The 22530-nt window shown below is 42.6% G+C and overlaps 1 protein-coding gene across 4 annotated transcripts in view; it reads right to left on the bottom strand.

Annotated features, from left to right (window-relative positions):
• HYCC1 (hyccin PI4KA lipid kinase complex subunit 1) overlaps positions 1 to 22530 on the bottom strand; it is a 113982-nt gene that overhangs the window by 15061 nt on the left and 76391 nt on the right. For all 4 annotated transcript variants that reach the window (XM_066585273.1, XM_066585278.1, XM_066585274.1 and 1 more), the window contains exons 6-10: positions 20836 to 20951; positions 13027 to 13122; positions 8083 to 8199; positions 4530 to 4617; positions 2930 to 3089 (exon numbers count right to left, since the gene is read on the bottom strand). In XM_066585273.1, coding sequence (XP_066441370.1) covers positions 2930 to 3089; positions 4530 to 4617; positions 8083 to 8199; positions 13027 to 13122; positions 20836 to 20951 — 577 coding nt within the window. The remainder of the gene's footprint in view (positions 1 to 2929; positions 3090 to 4529; positions 4618 to 8082; positions 8200 to 13026; positions 13123 to 20835; positions 20952 to 22530) is intronic.

Raw genomic sequence — 22530 nt, 5'->3', positions numbered from 1 at the left:
GCCGTATTCATTTTTTACCATTGCCAGAGCTCTAGAAGGCCTTGTTTTTTGCAGGATGAACTCTAGTCTTCATTTATCTAATTTTTTGGAACATGTAAAATTTTGATCACTTTTTATTGCATTTTTTTCTAGGGGCAAGATTAACAAAATCTGTAATTCTGGCATGTTTTTTTATTTTTTTTCACTGCATTCTCTGAGCAGTATAAATAATGTATTAAAGTAATTCTACAGGCCAGTACGATTATGCCCATACCAAATAGTAGTTTCTTCCTTTTAAGCTACTTTTTCACAGTTAAAAAAAAAAAAAAAAAAAGCAATAAAAGTTTTAAATCACCCTCCTTTTGTCGTATCTGTAATAAAAAATCTAAATCATAAAAGAAATACACATATTTGGTATGTCCAATCTATCAAAAAATGTAAAAAATTAAGAACGCCAGAAATGCTGGCTTATGACAAGCAGATGGTCTTCGTGACAACCTGTAAACAAAGCAGTGCAGGAGTTTAAAAAAAGAAGCAGGAGATTTCCAGCAGATCGGATCTATCTTCCTGCTTCTTTTTTTGAAGTCCTGAACTGTTCTATGAGGGTCTGTGCAGGCAGAGCACACTACCACAGCTTATGGCATTGTGCTCTGCAGCTCCCATAGTGAAACATAGCCGGGAAATCTTCCGAGCTATATCGCTATGGACAGTGGAGCTCGTCCCGGAAAATTTCCGGGCGTGCCACTCAAGGGGTTAAATGCCACTGTCAATTCTGACAACGGCATTTAAATACCTCGACCAATGTTCGGAGGTCCATTGGCTGATCATAACGTTATTACCTATCCACAGGACAGGGGATAACTTTAGATTTTGCCAGCAGTTTGTATGTCTGTTAAAGGTAATTCATTCAGCGTCCGTGCCCGTCGCTCATTTTGGCCCTCCTAGCAGGGAGGAAATAAAGGCTTGTAATAACTGAAATCTCCTACCCGCCGCATATTAAAGAACGAATAGAAAGTGCAACCTGCAAGTAAGGCAGTACACACTGAACACCGTGGGTGACCTTCAGCCATGGCTATAGCAATTTTCAAGGTCAAATGTTAGTTAATACAACAATACTTTCTATGCAGAGATTCGCTTACAGCGTGAATTTTGACTATATTTGAAAACGAAGGCCATTAGAGAAGTGTCAGCATCACCCATTTGCAGAAGTTAAACCGCAGGCGTTTTCTTGTTGATTAATAAGACACATCTGCCGTCCTTCGAAGACGTTTCATTTTGAAGATCTTGCATTTCTAGGATTGATGACTTTCTCCAAGTAGCTTTTCACAGCTGATTAAGACGTTTCATTATTTTCTATATGAAAGACTGACTAGCTGCTGGTGAAAAGTGGTTTGCAAGTTATATAGATCCTGTAAGGTCGGTGACCCTGCGTGCAGCAGGTACTTGTATTGCGGATGGCTTAGCGACGCTGCGGGTACACGCAGACCATACGTAATGTTCATTGCGTATGGGCTGCGGGTTGGATGCCTCTATTGACATCAATAGAGGCCATCTGCGTAATTTCTGCTGTAAAATAGATCATGCTGCGATTTTTCTTGAGATCATTGAATACGCAATGCATATCCGCGAATGTAAAGGACAAACCAAAAATGCATGCCTTTCAGTGCGCTGTGGTTTACCATGGAAAGTCCACACGGACGCCGATCACGGAATCCACAATACGAATACGAATCGTGTGAGACCGGCCTTAGAGTGGATGGGTCTTATGTGTAAAATGTAGAGTAGGCAAAAAGTGGTGCAGTTGCTATTAGCAACCAGGCAAAATCCAACAGGTTAAAAATTTTTTTTAAAAAGTATAAATGGTTGCTATGAACAATAACTCGACTTATGCAATATAAGTAGTCAGAAATCTGCCATCGGCGATGTTGGTGGTCATCCAAAAGATCAAGTCATTACATTTTCAGATCCTCACCAAGCTAACGTTCCCATAAGGTCATCAGCAAAGACGGCTCTACGATGCACATTCTTCGTTAAAAATAAATAAAAAAAATAAATAAATCAAGCACCTAGAGGAATTTGTTGCTTTGCTGCAAAACTCTGCATGCAGTTACATCTCAGGGAGATATGCAAATAATTAGATGAACGGTCTTGTCACCTGAGGCCCTAAAAGTGGTTCCCCCTTGGCCTATAAAAAGGCTATGAGAGGCTCCTTGTGTGTAGTGATCTCTTCTTCTGCTTGTATAGACCTTGTCGACCACTAGATCTGGCTCTACAATGCAATGGAAGAGAATCCGCCCAGTTAAAGTTTGAGAGGGGGCGCAATAATAAAATGTAAGAAGCTAGCTGGTTATATAAACAAAAATTGCTCACCACCTGTGAGCTTCTGACCAGACTGCTAGGGGGTGTTGGGACCAGTGGATGTGTGAGGGCACACAAGGTGACCGGGCACAGGACACCCTCAACAGACCACCAGTAGAGAGGATTGCCTGATCATTCAACAAGCACGATTAGCTCCAAATATTTCGTTGTCTGCCATCCAACGAAATGTGGCACCATCCTTACACCCCCCCCCCCCCCCCCGAACAAGGTACTAAAGCCTCCATGCCTGCCTATATCACCTCTCGCATCGAAAGCTAGAGGTGGTACAACAGGGGACTAGAGCCTCCCTTCAAGGGTTCAATTTTCCTTAGTCAACTATCCTTTTGCTCAGGTAGTGAAATCACTTACATCAATGTTAGAATCACACAAAGGAAGTTTCATTTGATTCGGACAATTCCTTGTAGGTGCTTGATTTGTTTTGACAATGAGTACTTATGTCAGACATTTGTATTCTCTGTAAAGTAAAGCGGTCTTGAAAACATCATTAAGAAAAATGTGCAAGTTGGCCTCTCAGAATTTGTGCAAACCCCTAAACATATTTCAAAAAGAGATACAAAATTTCAAGTCTCACCATTCCTCTTCCACCGATGACCCCGTATGGACATACTGGTCACAGCATTTCTAGATATCCTGGATGACGTTGGCGCAATTTCAACTTGGATACATTTAGTGCCTTCCTTAGTTCCCTTAATAGCTCCTTGTGGTAATGAAGCCTTTATTGCATTGGCAACCTGAGGTGGGGAGGAAAATATGGGTCAAAATCGGCAGTTTTATATTTACGATCTGGTAAGCACACTATACACATGAATATATGCTGCATGTGGAAGCACTGAGGGAGATGGCTATGCCATGAAGGACTGAACTATTGATGACCTGTATGGAGCCAAAGTGTTGTGGGAAAGACACAGTTCCACCCATAGCGCAGTAACTTGGGAGGTTTACCCAGTTTCCAATCATAAGAATGCCTGTAATACCACCCTGGGCCACTACAGTGTGTACAATGCTATGCATTTCCAGCAACATATAAGCTCCATACACTAATGCAGCAGCTCGGCAATCAGCGGGGGTCCCAGGTGGCGAACCTCCGCCAGTCTACTTTCAACGGCCTATCTCAAGGAGGTGTCATCAGCAGTCCTAGAAAACGGCTTTAAACAGATGTTCCTACAACGATCATCACTTTTGTGCATAAAACCAGCTATACCGGGTTGCACTTTACAAAATGTATTTTGGTAAACTTTTTGAATAACTCCTATCTTGAAAAAGATGGTATAAGCTTTTCCCGCGATGCATGTAAATTCATGGTTTGGTGGGCAGACTTAACCGTCTCTTGGGAGATGTTGGTGGTGGGCAGAGGGGTGGGGTGGGTGAGATTAGCAGCGCATGTGCAGTTCAATCTAACAAATGTGCCCACAAAGGGGCGTGATGAACTGCGCATGTGCCGAGCCAGGATATCCCAATCCATGCGCAGTCTCCCAAGTCGTCCACAGCACAGTGCCAGAAAGGGGCAGTGGTAAGATACCCATAGTGGCCAGGAGATCTAGTCCTGACCGCCCACCGGGCCACTCATGGTGAAGTTACATGCAATGCGGGAAAGTTTTATACCATCTTTTGCAAGGTAGGAGTTTCTCAAAAGGTTTAGGGTGCATTCACACGGACGAGTGCGATATCGGTCTGAGAAAGGCTGTCCGACAGCGTTCTTGTAAAATTGCGATTCTGGATGAGCGCATGATGCGTTTTTGTTTTTTTTTAAGCAAAAGTGCATTGATGTTCTTGTTATTTTCACGCGCATTTTCCATTGGCTTGAAAGAAAAAAAAAAGTTAAAAAATTGCAAGAGGTTACAATAACGTTCAATGGTAAAAATTACATTGCAATCTTATGCAAATTGCATGGCGTGCGAGCGGGATGCAATTATATTTTTTTTTAAGATTTCACAGGAAATAATGGGTGGTAAAAATGCTATGAGAGGAAAAAAAAAGCTCATGCGAATAAACATATTGAAATACATTTGTGATTAGGACACGCTGGTTCAGTTGCTATCGCTACCAGATGGAACTGGCATGTGTGAATACACCCTTGCCGAAACAGGTTTTGTAAAGCACAGAACTTTACCGGTTTACTGGCTGTGTGCCCACAGAGGGAATGACCGGTTCCCTTTAATCCGTACACTTACCAATAGAGGCTCTGGGAATAATTCCAGTTGTGCCCGGTATAAAACATCATCCAGTGCCCTCCGTGCTGCATCCCATTCCCCGTTGTAACTAGAAAAAGACAAAAAAAACCAAAAACATTAAGAACAAGAAATCCTGTCATTTCCAATTAGGATTATAAAACTTGCGCCAAGTAAATTGACAAAAACGCATCCATGCCCTCCTTTTGCTTAGGTTTCAATGTAGCGGCAATATAACATGGACATGCCGAATGCACACGGCCTGGTCGGATTCAGAATAGGAGATCCCGCAGCGGAATCCGACCCAGTGCCTGGCCAGTGACCCCTGCGTACCTGTCCGGATCGGTCTTGCCAGCACATGCACAGTACAGGCGCTGACGCGGATTCCGAGGCCCGTCCGCAGTGACTTCTGCGGATCAGATGGCCTCTATTGACTTTAATGGAAGCCATCCGCGCCCATACACAACACGCTGTGATTTTCCCTCCGCAAGCAGAAAATCGCGGACGTGGAAAAGCGATTTTCTATAGCATGTCTATGGAAAATATTTGCTGAAGAATCCAGAGAACGCCACCGCTCCAGATTCTGCAATGCAAAGCCGGCCGTGTGCATTGGGCCATAGAAAGGGAATATTCAGGAGTTATGAAAAATGGAGCAGTTTTGTAAACTACATAATGAGTTAAATTCCCCAGAAGGTTTTCATTCACATCTCTGCAAATATACGAATTGCTGAATGTAATATGCTGAATATCAGAATATACAAAACATATATTTCATATGTAACATTGCTAATATGGATATTAAGAAAAACTCAAAAAAGGCATTAAACAGTTAACTCAGGTTTAACTTGATTATGTCTGCAACACAATTTACACTGATTATGACAAATTCTTCGCCCCCTTGCATATGGCCTTGGTTAGATTACTTATTTTTTTTAAACAGGTGGGTGTAGGACTGTAAATCATTCATTTACTAATGTAAAGTCTGCCGTCTATGGCAGCGGGTACCTGTGCCTACTGGTTACCATGGTTTCAATACTTTATTTCTGAGTGCTTTACTTTTCATACCTTACAGCAATTAGAAAACAATTCTGATATATCACCCGTTATTCTTGTACAGATTGCCATCTATATGCAGGAATTAGTCTGCGCCATTAAAAAGCAATCACATTTCTGAATACATTAGTAGTTGATACATGGCAGAGTATATAACACTGGTGTAGCCTACAACATAACTGGTGCTAATGTACAGATGACATGTAGCATTACAACCCGGAATTAAAATAGATTTATGTAATGACCCGACAATATAGTCCAAGCGGTTAGTAGAATTCAATAAGGCTGGTTTAAAAAAACAACAAAAAAACAAAAAGAAACCATAAAGTTTGAGTGCGTATGTATCCCCGCTGCCGAACAGATCTGTCCTATGACAGAATAAAACCGCCGAATGGACGCCATTGACTGTGATGGGGTTCGTCCACTCAACTTTCCAACATTTTACCGGATGAAAAATGCGTCGTTTTTCTGCTGGATCTGTGATGGAAACTCTGAATGGAGGTTCCAGTGCAGTTGTGAAAGCAGCCTTAGGCTGCCTTCACACGGGCATTAAAAAAAACACAAAAAAACACAAAAAAAAAAACACAAAAAAACTGAATATGAACCCTATTCTTTTGAATGGGTTAATTCACATTAGCGAGGTTTTCTTGCTCGGCGCCATGATGCTATGTGGGAAACATAGCATCCTATCTTTTTGCGGGACCGCCTACGGTCTTCAATGGGCCTGGCGCCAGCAGTGCCGGCCCCATTCAAAGCAATTACATACCTCTGCAATCCCCTGCCACAACTGACAGCCACAGCGGGGGATTCCCTTCGTCCACACACTGATGAGAGGCTGTTTTTACATGAAACGGCCTCCCATCCACAGGGCTTTCACATGGTGGCAAATGCGATATTGGGCCATGAATCACAGCCAGATATCACCCTCGCCAGTGTGAAAGACGCCCTTAAGCTAATAATCTTTATTTGTAACCTATTCTGCAGCGCTTTCAGAGCATTGGGGGAACACAAACAAGACAATTACACATGGTATACACTTATTTGGAGAAAGGCGGGTGGGGGAGGTTCAGGAGGTACGGGGAAACACAACACGGTGCGAAAATTACATACGGTATTTAATTATTAGGAAACAGAACGGTGGGATGGGGTTATAAGGAGGTACAGGGGCAGAAGATGTATACGATAGGCAAAGTGGAAGGTAGGGGGAGCCACAGAGACGGGCAGGGGGCATCTTGTGAGGGGGTGGGGATTAGATCAGGAGATTCGGTATGCCTCCCTGAAGAGGTGCGTTTAAGGCACGTCTGAAGTTCTGTGCGCTGGGGATTATCCGGTTGTTTTGGGGTAGAGCGTTCCAGAGGACTGGTGCTATTCTAGAGAAGTCCTGGAGGTAGGACTTGTAACAAAAAGATATTGACTTTCAGAGATAAATAATTATTAAAAAGCTCTCAGTTTTGCCTGTATTGTTTAAGTTACAGTAAAACATATATTGCACCTTCAAAGTGGTCGGCATGTTGTGCAAATCAACTAGTACAAAGTGAATTTTTACGGTTTCACTTAATTCCAGTAAAATATACACATAAGGGGCCAACTCCGATGGACATCTTGTCAGGCCGTGTGCTGTCCATGTATTCCAAGGACAGCAGACAGACCCATAGCAAACAACGGGCCTATTGATGTGGGAAATTTATCACACAATTCGATTGTCCATTTGGGGAAAAAAAGGAATAAAATAATAAAAAGGAATAGCTGCATGTTCTATGTTCTCCCATTTTCACAAACAGGAATAAAGCATTCCGTATGTGGGGCTCCATGTATATCAGAGAGCGCATGGGTATGCCTTCGCCACAGTATGCCACACCCCTGCCAAGTACCAATCCACAAATCTGCAAAATGAGAAAAGTTGCGCACAAGCTTGTACAGGGTGGGCCACGGAAAAATAGTCCAGTATCACCATCTAGCTGTGTAAGACATTGTCTGTTGTCCATAGCAACCAATTACAGTGCAGCTTTCTCTTATACTGCTGAGGTAAAATGAAAGTTGCACTGTGATTGGTTGCTATTGGCAAAAGAGATTTTCTTTCAGATCGCTTTCATCAGGGTGTGGTGCCGGCCTACTTTTCCATGGCCGACCCTGTATAGATAACCCGACACTCTACACAGTCATCACTTTCATACTTGTACCCTGATGATGGGCTTCCTATATGTTTAACACCGTAGGTAACAAAAGGATAACATGGCCTACAGTAAAATACTTGTCTTCCACAATATTTACATGCTTCCCTTTTACATTTTACCTCAGGCACTCCAAGTGTAGAGAACATGAAACCAGCCTCCCTATAGATGAAAATCCCCATCGCTGAATTACCGTGTCCTCTAATAACAGGAAAATCAAAACCCATTTAGCTGTCTTTATGGGATTCTCCTGTAGCTGCATTGTATTTTCCAATAAGGGGTGTAATAATATATTTATATAGCGCCAACATATTCCACAGATGTAATCTTACAAGGAGTAGTAAATGCCAGTCAGAAGCTGCACCATAAACTCCGAGGACGCCGGTATTCTGTTCTTGACACCGCTAAATTTTCTTGCATGTTGCCGGGGATATCCACATACACAGAGCCTGCAAAAACATCAGTAAGAAATGTATATTATATGATAAAAAGGTGAGCAAAATACACAGCCCTTCACCTTGTTCATCGGTCCCTGTGCCTATAGGTATAATCTAACACTCCTGGGCCCTAAAGTAAAAGTATAAAAATAAAAAACAGTCAGCGTCTTACCAGGTTCCAGTTATAATATCGGTACCTTCTTATGTGGTAGATGGTCCATTGGGCCCCCTCAGGCACTACTACCTCTGCACCCCTAGGCTCCTCTCAGTCAGTGAGCCCAAGATTAGACTAGGAGAGCCATATACATTGTTCGGTGACAACTGGCATGGGATCGAGCAAGCCGAACTGTAGACCCTGTGATCTTTTGGGTAGTGATCTGTTGCCCTGACCTCTTGAGCTATAGCACAGGCCATAGCACCCCACAACGCCAAGAGAAGAGTCCACCTTCTGCAATCATTCCTGGATAAGTGGGGAAGTTCTGGACCTCAACCTAGTAGTCTGCACTGTTGGATAGTCAAGCGCTAGAAGAGCCGCTACGTGGACCAAAGCCGAGTGTAACTTGTTGCCCTGTGATGGGTTCTGTTCAAGTGAATATCCTGTGAAGCAATAGAGACTGTAACCATTAAGTTGTGTGCCCCACCAAAAGACTGATTATTGCTACCTGGAACCACCAAGTGCCCACATTGAGAGACAGTACCTGCCATGGTCTGTACTTTTTCCCTAGTCCCGATGGTACAAACTTCGTGGTTCAAGTGCTAGGCTTCCCTCCAATTGAAACCAATGGGAGTGATACCTTCTATTACACTTCGGAGTCCTTATTGCAGTCAGAGCCGAAAACTAATAGAAGGCATCACTCCCATTTGATTATAACGAAAGTGAAGGTTTCTATTACACTTCCGGCCATGACCACTGAATCGGACGTGCGGCCCCACAGCACTGACAGCAGGCCGTAAGTGTAATAAAAGGCTTGTACCTTCTGTGGAGTTACATATTGTCAAGAGTATTCCAGGAGTTTATTATTGATGACCGATCCTCACGATAGGTCATCAATAGTTGATCAGCATGGGTTCGTCACTTGGTATCCTTGCCGATCAGCTGATCCTATAGCCTGCTGTCAGTACAGTGGAACCGGGATGTCTGCAGCAAGGTTCAGGGTCGGAAGTATAATAGAAATCTTCATTTCCATTAAAACCAAATGGGAGTGATGCCTTCTATTACATTTCCGGCTCTGACTGCAATGAAGAGCCCGAAGTGTAATAGAAGGCATTACTCCCATTGGTTTCAATTGGAGTGAAGCCTTCTATTACACTTCGGTAACTCTGACCACTGATGTAGATGTCCGGCCACGCTGCACTGATAATGGGCTGGAGGATCAGCAGGGATCAGAGAGGTCATCAATAGTAAATGTCTGGAATATGCCTTTAAGTCAGCCTCATTTACTATGCCATCCTTGGCCTGCAAGTAGGGTCAAAGGCCAAACACTCATTCCAATTGATACAGGATGTAGTCATTGATTAAATAAAATCCATTGTCCGGGCTCCTTCTGTCGAAAATAAGCTACAAAAACCTAAATGCTACACTATTCATTCAGTGCCTGAAAAAAATAGGAAAACAGCTTGATTAGAAAATTCTGAATTTTACTGACCTAGATTAACGTAATCGGAGATAATCACCACTTTATATGATTTTTCAAGTAGTCTGTCATGGCCATCATTAAAAATACAATTTACTTATTCAGCAAGCATGACGTTCTCTATACACGGAATGCAGGCAGCACCGTCCACATAGCTAGAGCTGGCTATGCTACGGGCAGAAAGGTCCTCCAAAACACCAAATCAGTCAAATATGTGCTACATTGTCCAAAAGGAAAGTGTATCTGCTGCTGTATCTGCCCGCATGCAACACCATTTACTAAATAAAGGCCTTTCTGTTGCTCAGTCACACAGAAAATTAGACTCCGCTGGGTATTTTTTCTTTTTCATGTACCGTTTTGTCCATTAGCTACTAGATTAATGCCTGGCGCTGCAGAGATGATGGAAATGTATTGGGATGTAGAGTCTAATATGGCTAAGACTATTGACCGACTCCGCACTTAGTTGATCAATACAACCCAGTCAGCGATCGGTCAACCGCAGCGCTCATTTCTACTTACACGGCATTTATAACGTAAACCAGTGCTTAAGGGCATAAAAGCTTAAAAAATAAAATGCATTTTGCTTATTTTGGGAATACTAGAAAATACTGTGCAAATTGACATTTATTGATTCTCAATGCGAAAAAATCCCCACAATGCGATATAGGTTATTAAAAAAAACAAAAAAAAAAAAACACAACACACTTCTGCATGTTTGGTTAAAGCCTACCTAAAACTTTCAGAATAGGCGGTGTGTTGTTTTTTTTTCGGTTTTTTTTTTTAAACAGAAGGTTTTCCCTTACAGACTTCATCACCGATTCTTAATTTACCTTGAGCCAGTTGGTGGAGACTAGCTGCCATGTCGTCTCTAATACACTACACACAAGTAGAAGAGATCCTGTTTTTATGTCGGTCTCTAATATACAGAAATATCAGCAGCATGGATGACATTATAGAAAAGGATTATAGCCAACGGAACCTCCTTTTCAGGCAACCATTATAACACGGCGTTTCTAACACCATGCTAAACTAACGCTGTATGTTCTATTTTAGTGCATTGCAGAGCTTTTTAATGGACCATCATCCATTGCAATGATTGGGTACGCTAAAACGCTGTAGAAACACCTGTGTGAGTGGCCTAAATGGTCACTAACTTTACAAACAACGAACGCTTTTATGATAGCCCGTGTGATAAAGTAAATGGCAGTTTTGCAAACCATTTACCTTTAATTACATTTTTATGCTGAAGAATCACTCAAGTGACCACTAGAGGGCCCCACTACTGTTAACTTGCTTTCCACTTTCTGCTATCAAACGAGATTGCCTCCACTGAAGATGGTACTATGACAAAACAGGAAGTGGAGGAGGTGGGATGAGTCATCCTGTTCTTTGAAGTCTATGAGAGCAGAGTGGAGGGGAGGAAAAGACACACATGGACATCCTGCAGGAGCTAATGGCAAGTTAATTGCTTTTTTTTCCCCAATTTGCCACTGCTCTGTACTGCTGTATACTGTCTTACATGATGAGTGTGCTACAGGCAGAGACCAGAATCTGCAGTTCTCTGTACATGGTCTATAAAAAAAAAAATGCAGCAGCCAGGCTCTGCCCACTAGTCCACAAAGAGAAAACGGAGGGAAAAAAAAACAAATAAACCAACCACAGGATACATATCATATAATGGACAGAAATGGCGTTATTACTCATGTACACACGGCAGCTTATTCAAAAAGTCATCCGAAACAATAGGCAAGCTTTAAATAAGGCAGATATAGGATACTGTATATCCGTACAAAGATTATTGCATCCTCAGAAAAACGATGCTCTGCATAATAAGTTGTTGAAACAAATAACGTATGCACATAGGGCAATATGGACGCTGACTGCGCTCGTTTACAAGAGCATAAAATAAGCAAAAATGACCCATCAAGAACACAGTTCGCTTGACCAAGAGACCAAATGAAATATACTGTACACACCACCGGGAGCCTATAACACAATATACTGTACACACCACCGGGAGCCTATAACACAATATACTGTACACACCAACGGGAGCCTATAACACAATATACTGTACACCTCAACGGGAGCCTATAACACAATATACTGTACACAACGGGAGCCTATAACACAATATACTGTACACAACGGGAGCCTATAACACAATATACTGTACACAACGGGAGCCTATAACACAATATACTGTACACCTCAACGGGAGCCTATAACACAATATACTGTACACAACGGGAGCCTATAACACAATATACTGTACACAACGGGAGCCTATAACACAATATACTGTACACAACGGGAGCCTATAACACAATATACTGTACACAACGGGAGCCTATAACACAATATACTGTACACCTCAACGGGAGCCTATAACACAATATACTGTACACCTCAACGGGAGCCTATAACACAATATACTGTACACAACGGGAGCCTATAACACAATATACTGTACACCACGGGAGCCTATAACACAATATACTGTACACCTCAACGGGAGCCTATAACACAATATACTGTACACCTCAACGGGAGCCTATAACACAATATACTGTACACACCAACGGGAACCTATAACACAATATACTGTACACACCAACGGGAGCCTATAACACAATATACTGTACACACCAACGGGAGCCTATAACACAATATACTGTACACACCAACGGGAGCCTATAACACAATATACTGTACACACCAACGGGAGCCTATAACACAATATACTGTACACACCAACGGGAGCCTATAACACAATATACTGTACACACCAACGGGAGCCTATAACACAATATACTGTACACACCAACGGGAGCCTATAACACAATATACTGTACACACCAACGGGAGCCTATAACACAATATACTGTACACACCAACGGGAGCCTATAACACAATATACTGTACACACCAACGGGAGCCTATAACACAATATACTGTACACACCAACGGGAGCCTATAACACAATATACTGTATTGCATATGGGTTGCACGAAAAAAAACAAACAAAAAAAAGCTGTCAAGGCTCATTGCCCGCACAGTTGGTGGCCGGCGTGTTTTACAGATAATAATTGTTATAATCATATATTCCTTGTGTGATGGTAAATGCTATGTAAAGTTCTGCAGTATATATTCCATGAAAGAGAAAAGGATCCCATTTAAAATGTCAAAAAAATGGTATTCTTACCTTGAGGACATGTGACACAGGGATCGGAGGGAAGGTGCTGGCATGAAGTTTAAGGCAGAATTATAGCATAATAGGAGGAATGACAGGACTTCAAATCTAGAGGAAAAATTGATATATGGCATTAGTACTACAGAAGCTCAACGAGCAGCCATGGAAAGCAGGCAGAATAAAAACATAGCTAGACATACTTGGATATAGCAGCTGGCGTTAGTAAACTACATGATGACTTGAAAAGGCAAAATCCCCATATCCGCCACACTGACTAGTCAAAGTCAACTAACCAAAGTGTGGGAAGAAAAACACGAAACCAGAGGAAAGAAAACACTTTACATGGACACATTATACCATGGTGTACAGCAGTATTTTGGAATTTCACCCCTCCCCACCCACACCGATGACATTCTATCGTGTTTCCCCCAAAATAAGACCCTTATATTAATTTTTGCCCCAAAAGAGGCGCTAGGTCTTATTATGGGGGGGAATCTAGCAGGCTCTGTCCAGGTCTTCTGCTCTCCGGATCTCAGACGTGCTGAGTCGCAACATTAATTGGCGAATTCATAAATCCCGACTCCACAACGCGATGGCTGTGATTGGTTCTTAGGCTGCTGCTCAGCCAATCAACGCAGAGCTCGATAAACTAATCACAGCAATCACATTCGTTCATCGATTGCTGCATTGAAAGGCTGAGCAGTGCTCGAGAACCAATCAGAGCCATCGCTTCCTGAAGATGAGCTTTATTAATCCCATAAGCAGGAAGTGGTCTTTCGTGGGCAGCCGACGACAGCAAGAACCCCGTCGGAGCTCCAGAGAGCAGCGGGAGGGACCTAGGCCGCTATGTAATGTATTCCTTTTTTATGAAAGGGCTTATTTTTGAGATAGGGCTAATATTTCAAGCCTCTTCTAAAATCCTAAAAAAAAAAATCATAGGGCTTATTTTTGGGGAAACAGGATATCATAAGGGTAGGTTATCAATAGGGTCCTGGAATAAACGAATTCTAAAATAAAAAAGGCCTCTTCCTCACTCAGTGACGTCTATAGCTCTGTACATTAGAGAGGTCACGCATTCCACCTTCATAGCGTTTGCGCCTCACTGATTGATCAAGCGCAAGCGGCTGCAACTCCTCGGCAGGTTGGACTAAGGTCATGCACCATCAGTGTATTGTAGCTGGTAAGCAGGAGGTCTCCAACGGGGGGGGGGGGGGGGGGAAACTGAAAAGTCACTGAGCAAGGAAAGGGACTTTCATAGAATAGGCAGGTAGAGCCTAGGCTGCTGGCAGAGGTGGACCGCAGATCGGACAGACCACCGCTAATTAGCATATGGTGCACAAGGAACTTCAGGAGCTATAATTTGAGATGGAAGTCAGATTGGAACATACGGGTGCTGCTGCATTCGCCATGACATCACACATGGAAAGGTAGATTTGATTACAAGGCCAACAATATGGTGACAAACTTCCTTTAACCAACCTGAAGAAACAAAACCAGGCAAAACGGCTACTGTGTTACGCTTTGTGCAGGCCATCATTGGTATTCGCTCTATGAATCCCCATCTCAGGTCTCGCCATGTATAATGTATAGCAGGGTTCAGTTTAACCAAACTCTTTAAAGTGACGTACAGGGGACATAACACGGCATTTTAACAGGGGTGTGTAGATGGATTGGTACCGCGGTTCCTGCATTAGGTTCTATGGACTTTAATAGCTTTCCTGCCACCAATGCAGACATGCGTTATTTTACCGCAAATTTACGCGAGCAGTTAAAAAAAACCTAAAAACTAAAAAACGTGGCATGTTCCATTTTCATCGGATTCATGCCGCTGGAGGTCTCCATCAATATAGCCTTGATGGAGACCACGTGAAAAACGTGTGATATTTCGCGAACAGCAGCGCCCGTGGTTTGTTTACAATCGCGGTACTCCTGCAGCGTAAAACCGCGTATCACGTTCCATCCGTGGACATGAGCCCCTCGGGTGGATAAATAAAATAAATCTAAAATAAATGTGGTTGCGTAAGTGTGAACACCCTCTTATATTTGGGGAGGTGGTTGTGTTTAGAATCAGCCAAGCCCCTTTAAAAACGCATGAATAAATAGTAGTCAGTACTCCGCTGTCATCATTTAAAGAGATTCCAATTTCCCCCATATAAAGCTCAGCTCCTATAGGAGGATTTTGCTGAAAATTTTCTTAGTTGCATTTTTCAGCAAACGCCATAAAGATCTTACAGCACATCAAAGGGATCTGACTGTTGAAAGGGATCAGTCAGGAGAAGGGGAGGCGTTACATATACCATGGGACACCGTGAAGACATCATCAGGAATTGGATTACATTTGGAACAGTGACATCAAAAACTGGATGTCCCTCAAAAATTGATGAAAAGGCCAGAAGAAAATTGGTCCAGGTGGCTGCCAGGAGCCCAACAGCAATAGTAAAGGAGCTGCAGGAATTCCTGGCAAGTACTTGTTGCGTAGTACATGTGACAACCACCTCCTGCGCATTCTTCATATGTTTGGGCTGTGGGATAGGGTGGGAAGACTGAAGCCTTTTCTAACAAAGAAACATCCAAGCCCGGCTAGGTTTAGCCAAAGCCTACATCAAGTTTTCAAAAGCATGTGTGAGAATGTGTTATGGTCTGATGAGACCCAATTTGAACTATTTGGCCATACTTCCAAAAGGCACATTTGGCGCAAAGTCAACATTAAGCATCACCAAAAGAATACCATACCCACAGTGAAGTGGAGGCAGCAGTATGCTTTGGGGCTGCTTTTCTGCTGCTGGACCTGGGGCTTTAGTCAAGGTGGGGGGGGGGGGGGGAATTCTGAACAGTTCCAAATAATCAGTCTATTTTGGCACAGAACCTTCAGGCCTCTGCTAAAAAACTGAAGAGGGACTTTCACCTTTTAGCACAACAACGACCCAAATGAACAAAAGAATGGCTTTGCCAGAAGATCTGTTTTGGAATGCCCTTGACATGAGTCCCATTATACATCTTTGGGTTGACCTGTAGAGGGCGGTACACACGAGATGCCCTTGCAATGACAGATTCGGAGCACTTTTGTAAGGAAGAGTGGGCAAAGATTGCCAAGTCAAGATGTGCCATGCTGATAGACACCTAAAAACACTGAATGCTGCCATGAATTCAAAGGATACATCAGCAAAGTATTAGGGTGTGCATATTTATGCAAACACGCCATTTTTGTTTTGTCCGTTTCCAACCCTAAAAGATTTCAGTTGGTTTTCCAATCCAATTGTAGAAATAACAGGTCACATTGAAGGTGGAAATAACTAAAAGGATTCATTTTTGTTGGATTTTTTTATTTATTTTTAGCATTACAAAAAACCTGGCGTTTAACAGGGGTGTGTAGACTTTTTGTATCTACTGTACTGTCGGTATGCCATAAGTGCCTCTGATAGGAATAATCCTTTAAAGGGGTTGTCCCGAGGCAGCAAGTGGGTCTATACACTTCTGTATGGCCATAATAATGCACTTTGTAATATACATTGTGCATTAATTATGAGCCATACAGAAGTTATAAAAAGTTTTATACTTACCTGCTCCGTTGCTAGCGTCCTCGTCTCCATGGTGCCGACTAATTTTTGGCCTCCGATGGCCAAATTAGCCGCGCTTGCGCAGTCCGGGTCTTCAGCAGTCTTCTATGGAGCCGCTCGTGCCAGAGAGCGGCTCCGTGTAGCTCCGCCCCGTCACGTGCCGATTCCAGCCAATCAGGAGGCTGGAATCGGCAGTGGACCGCACAGAAGAGCTGCGGTCCACGAAGACAGAGGATCCCGGCGGCCATCTTCAGCGGTAAGTATTGAAGTCACCGGAGCGCGGGGATTAAGGTAAGCGCTCCGGTAAACTTTCTTTACTTCCCTGCATCGGGGTTGTCTCGCGCCGAACGGGGAGGGGGGGGGGGGGGGGGGGTTGAAAAAAAAAAAAAAAAACCCGTTTCGGCGCGGGACAACCCCTTTAAGCTTTAGTGCAGCCCTTAGGAATGGTACAATCTGCTAAAAGTTTGTGCACCCCTGAAATACAGTATATCCTGCATGGAAGCGCAGTATATATTTTGTTTAGGTTTCGCCAACAGGTTTGTGCTGTATATACAATTTTTCAGAATATACTGGCTTAACAAAGAAATTAATAAAATATCGTTTAGGTTAAAATCCATATAAAACAATCAAGACCCAACAATTCTTGCAAGAAATACAAGTTTCCCTGTTGCAGCTTTGCCTTAAACTAGTGTTGATTACTGTTTACGATGGAAGCATTGTAACGCTACATTTCCTTATTCCTACAGGCGGTACACAAAGGGGTTTCGGCATACGATGCTACCTGGGAGATGAATGGCTTCTGTTGTCTGAAGTGTTCTGTTTCCATAATCAGCGCATATAAATGCAGATTACAATTGCCTTTGATAACTGCTCTGCTGCGATGTGCTGACACAGAGTAGTGCTCCGCCGAGATGAGAACGCAGCCCTACCCAATCTAAACGCACGGCTCGCATTTCCATACCGCCAAACCATGAGCCCTTACTGATCGTAAATCCTTCACTGCACAGTGTCATTATAAAAGGAGTACTAGCATTAACCGTTTAGATACATAACCACATTGAGACATATATTTTTGCATTTCAAGTAAGTTCATTTCATAGTGATTGTTATATTGACTCTATCTCATTTCTTTTCTTAAAGGGCATCTGTCAACTACTTTGAGCCCTACAAGCTAAAACTTAGCTAACCCACTGGATCCGAGATGTAAGCTTTATACTTATCTTTCCCGCCGTTGTTGGAGCTCAAATCCGAGGCTGAATACACCGAGCGGACTACATTAGCATGTGCCAAGTAGGCCTTCCATTCTATGCATAGAATGGGAGGACTACTTAACGTGCACCTATGAAGTCTGTTCCATTCTTCCAGCTTATTGGGTTTTTTTTGCCTTCCTCTGGATCAACACTGTTGGGTAATAGGCTGAAATGGATTGACACGTCCTTTTTCAGCCTTAGATACTGTTAATGCATTAATTATTAGTCCCGAGCCTCTACTTCGATTATTCTGCACCCCAGTTCCAATGACTTCATACATAGTTGAGTCACTTGGCCTCATTTCTAGCAAGGACTAAAGGCCCCCAGGATTAATTTGCTGAGATACTTTATACTGTATTGAAGACACACACAAGTGGATCAAGGAATTTGGGCAATCCGATGTTGTTCCACAAAGGAGAAGTATAGGTACAGAAAGAGAGATTGCCATAGTGCATAAAAGCACAGGCCCAGATCTGCTTAGCCTGGAGGAGGATGTAGTCAACCGCAAGGAAAGTACACGCGGTTTTTTTTTAGCAAGAAATGTATATCCATGGTCAGAGATAAAGGGAGGTAAGCCATCAGTCACTAAAGCCTGCATGTGGTGGTGTTCCAATCCACCTCAATGTATACTGCGTGAGAGTTGTGCTACAATGTAATGCAGCCAAGTGACAAGAACTGCCATCTCATCTGAGGGGTTCGGTGTGGTTCACCAGGATAACTTAACCTGGCTTGATTGCCAAACAAAGAATGACAACTGAAGTGTTAATTTTCTGGAAAACAGATTTTGGGAGATAAATGGAAGACAGTCTAACACTGGCTTTGTTGCCCAAGATTCCATTTTAGTGAGATTGACTCTTCCTACCACTGACCGTGCCAGTCTCGCCCCAGGCGAGAATATTCACCAAGCTGGTCTAGGAAGTGAAAAGTCTTTTGAAAGGAGAGACCAGGATCTGCTAGATACAAAAGCAGGTCATCTGCGTTCATACCCACCCGTTCTTTAAAACTATGTTTGCACAGGCCTTCTATAAAAGGGACGCAACAGACTTTCAGGCAGAGGTTCCACTGATAACGCATACAGAATGGCAGATAGCGGGCAGCCTTGGCATGTGTCACGGCTACAACTTCTGATTTGCATGGAAGCATAACGTGCCTTTCATCTGCTGCATCAAGTATGCTTTTCCGACCATCGAGCCTACAGTCCTCAAGTTCCTTTGAAGTAGCACAAAGCAACGGCCAGGAGCAGACAGCACATCTTGAAGACCCAGTCTGCTTTGAAATCCTTGGAGAGAACTTACTGATGAGGTATACCTTGTGACTTGTTGCTGTGCGCAGTCTTGCCATGGTGTATGACCTGTGACATGAAACTGCTACAAAGGTGAGGTTGTGGAAGACAGTTTGGCTGTAAAAGTTCATTCACACGTGTTTATTTAGCATCGATCTAAATGCACGTAGTTTTCAAGGACGGAAACTCTGCGTATTTTGACCTTCTTAAGTTTTATTTTTGCGCTCGTGATCATAGCGTATTTAGAAGTGCAAATAAAAGTGCAAGAAGCTCCAATAGATTACGCCTTCCTCCCTGCATAGATACGCAGCGACTAAGCATGCATCATGCGTATTCACTGCGAATTTACACAATTCCATTGACTTTAATAAACTATTTCGGTCCCCAACACAGATTAATATAGGATATGCAGCTGCATTATCCCAAAGAGGTTTATAGGCATGTGAAGACGCAGGTCTGAATATCCTAGTGGAAATCAATGGGGTTTCAGCACTGCATAAATACCCCTATGTGAAGGAGCCCTTTTTTAAGCCTCCTACACCGCGGTTTCTGTTTCAGTTAATGATTGTTTCAACCTACATATGAAAATGATTATGACCACCGGTTCCATATAATTGGTTAGCCATACCACTGGCTATAATCCAAAAAAATCCCGCTGATCTGCAGATATTGCATCCCTCATTCCCTTGCCTTGGCAGGTTATCCTGCATTCTGTACATCACAGTACTCATTGTGAGCCACGTGTATTATGTTCGAGAAATCAAGACCGATTAACAAAAAATGGCTGATTGATTGTAAGTCCCAGTAAAAGAAGAAAGGAAAGTTCATTAACCCCTTCAGTGGCAGGTTTATTATTACCATGTCAGCGCAGAAAGCCCCGGAGATTTTCCTGAGGTCGTTCGAAGTGGCGAATGTGTACAGTGGCACAATAACGGTGTCCTGGCCAGCATTTCAGCACTAAAGCTGTCCACGGAAATCTTCTGGGGTTTAACTGCATGGTCAGTGCAGCAAACCCTGGAGATTTTCCGGGCGTGCCACTAAAGGGTATAATGGAGTTGTGATCAGCCCTATTCAAATGGAGATTTTGTTTGCATGGATTTTGCGCCAAAATCTACGTTATTTTAGTATCCCATGGGAATCCATGTAGCAGAAAATAAAGAATCAACATGTTCAATTCTTGATGCGGAATTAGTGTTGAGAAGTCTGCATGTAGATCCATGCCATCTTTAAATGCAAATCCTTGGGAGAATTCAAAGCTTCCGTCTCAGATTACTGCCAGGGATTATAAACAGAGTCCGTGACAGATATTTCATTATAGGAGCGTGCCCTGATAAAAGGTGTGCACACTGCAACCTGGCAGATTAGTATGGCACGGGTTTAGAAACTAGTACTCTGATGTAACTGGCAAACTTTAGTAACCACTACTATGTGGCAGGCACGATAGAATGGGCAATCAATTAGTAATGTACTAATAAGCTGGCATAAACTTATATATGAGTAATGGTGAACTGCAAGGTTGAATCACTGTGTCCTGCACAGACTTAGTCTGAGGGCTGCTGGGACTATTCCATTGGCAGCCATTCAAGGCTGTCGTCAGCATCATGAAATGCACAGACCTCTCTTCCCAGCATGTCACATGAAAGGTATGCAATCCACATATACTTGGCAAGCTGCGGTATGATGCCAAGAGGATATCATCATAGACCCAAATACACTTAAACCTGCACTTTACCTGTTCTGAGCAGTTAACGTTTCCCTTTGTGGATGAGGCCCACTGTAGACAACTCTGGAAAGACCATGCTGGGATAATGCGCCTTCAGTGAGTGCCATGGATCCTATACTGGAGGGCTGGAGACAAAATACACTTATCAGTCATTTACTACCAAACTACTTTACATCACGGTGAATGGCTGCTTTTTATTAACATCACAATGTGAGATCCAAAAAGGAGTGCCAATTTGTTTCTGAACATATCTTTAGAACTTTTTGGATCCATTCTAAATGCAAGACATCACATGCTGCCACTAGAGGGAGCAAAGGAGCACACTGCATACTCTTATCAATGTATAACATTGCTCCTTAGCCCTCACTAGGGCTGGGCAGTTAATCAAGTTTAATTTGATAAATCGCAATTGTGCTGAGGAACGAGTCTAACTTCTGCCAGAATGGTGAAATTGAGATTAATCCTGACAGTGGTGGAAGTGGAGTGTGTAGGATCCGGGGGAACAAGGGTGTAAAGAGGGGTGGAGAGGACAGGTTATGGAAGGGAGTGCATGGTACATGGGGGGCCGGGATGACCGTGGTATGTGGAACTCCATCCTTCATGTGTATGTAACTAAGGCCGATTCACAAGGCCGTATATGCGTGCGTAATACGCAGTTAATAGAACCTATTGATTTCAATGAGTTGGTTCACAATTTTGCATATGCAATCCTGTCACGCAAAAAAATATGCAGCATGTCCAAAGTATTGCATATGGACAGCGTTGCATACGCTGCCCATGGAAGAGATTAGCGCTCACGCTGTGTGGTACACAGAGAAAAAAAAAAAAAAAAGAAAAAAAAAAAAGAGCATGCTGCCATCTTTGTCTCGCTCGCATCTAATAGATAGTGTATTTAACCCCTTCGTGACGGAGCTTTTTTGCTTTTTTCCATTTTTGTTTTTTCCTACTCCCTTTTAAAAAATCGTAGCTCTTTTATTTATCCATCGACGTCGCTGTATGTGGGATTGTTTTTTTGAGGGATGAGTTGTATTTTTCAATGGCACTATTTATTGTACCATATAATTTACTGAAAAACTTTAAAAATTCTTAGCGGAGAGAAATGGAAAAAAACACGACATTCCACCATCTTTCGATGCTTCCTGTTTCTACAGCACACAAATTGCAACAAAAACGACCTGATATTTTTATTCTATGGGTCAGTACAATTGCTACGATACTAAACTTGTATAGTATTTTTTTGCTGTAGTACTTTTTTTTTAAAGATATTTAATTTTTTTCAATTATTTTCTGCAGTCATTTTGTGCGCGCAATACCTTTTTTATTTTTCTGTCAACGTAGTTGAGCAAGGGCTCATTTTTTGCGGGATGTCCTGAAGTTTCCGATAGTATCAATTTGGAATACATACGACTTTTTAATCGCTTTTTATTGCGTTTTTTCTGGGAGACAGGGTGACTAAAAAAGTGTATTTCTGGCGTTCTTTATTTTTATTTTTTTTCAGACGACGTTCACCGTGCGGGAAAAATAATGCACTACTTTGATAGATCGGACTTTTACGGACGTGGCGATACCAAATACATATTTTTATTTTAGGATTTTGATTTTTTAATAATGGATATGGCAAAAGGGGGGTGATTTAAACTTTTATAACTTTTTTTTTTAACAATTAAAAAAACTTTGATTATTTTTTTTACATTACTTTGAAGT

This window comes from Eleutherodactylus coqui, chromosome 12 (genome assembly GCF_035609145.1).
Source record: "Eleutherodactylus coqui strain aEleCoq1 chromosome 12, aEleCoq1.hap1, whole genome shotgun sequence".
Lineage (NCBI taxonomy): Eukaryota > Metazoa > Chordata > Amphibia > Anura > Eleutherodactylidae > Eleutherodactylus > Eleutherodactylus coqui.
Note: the sequence above shows the minus strand (reverse complement) of the source record. Positions and strands in the feature narration are given on the sequence as shown.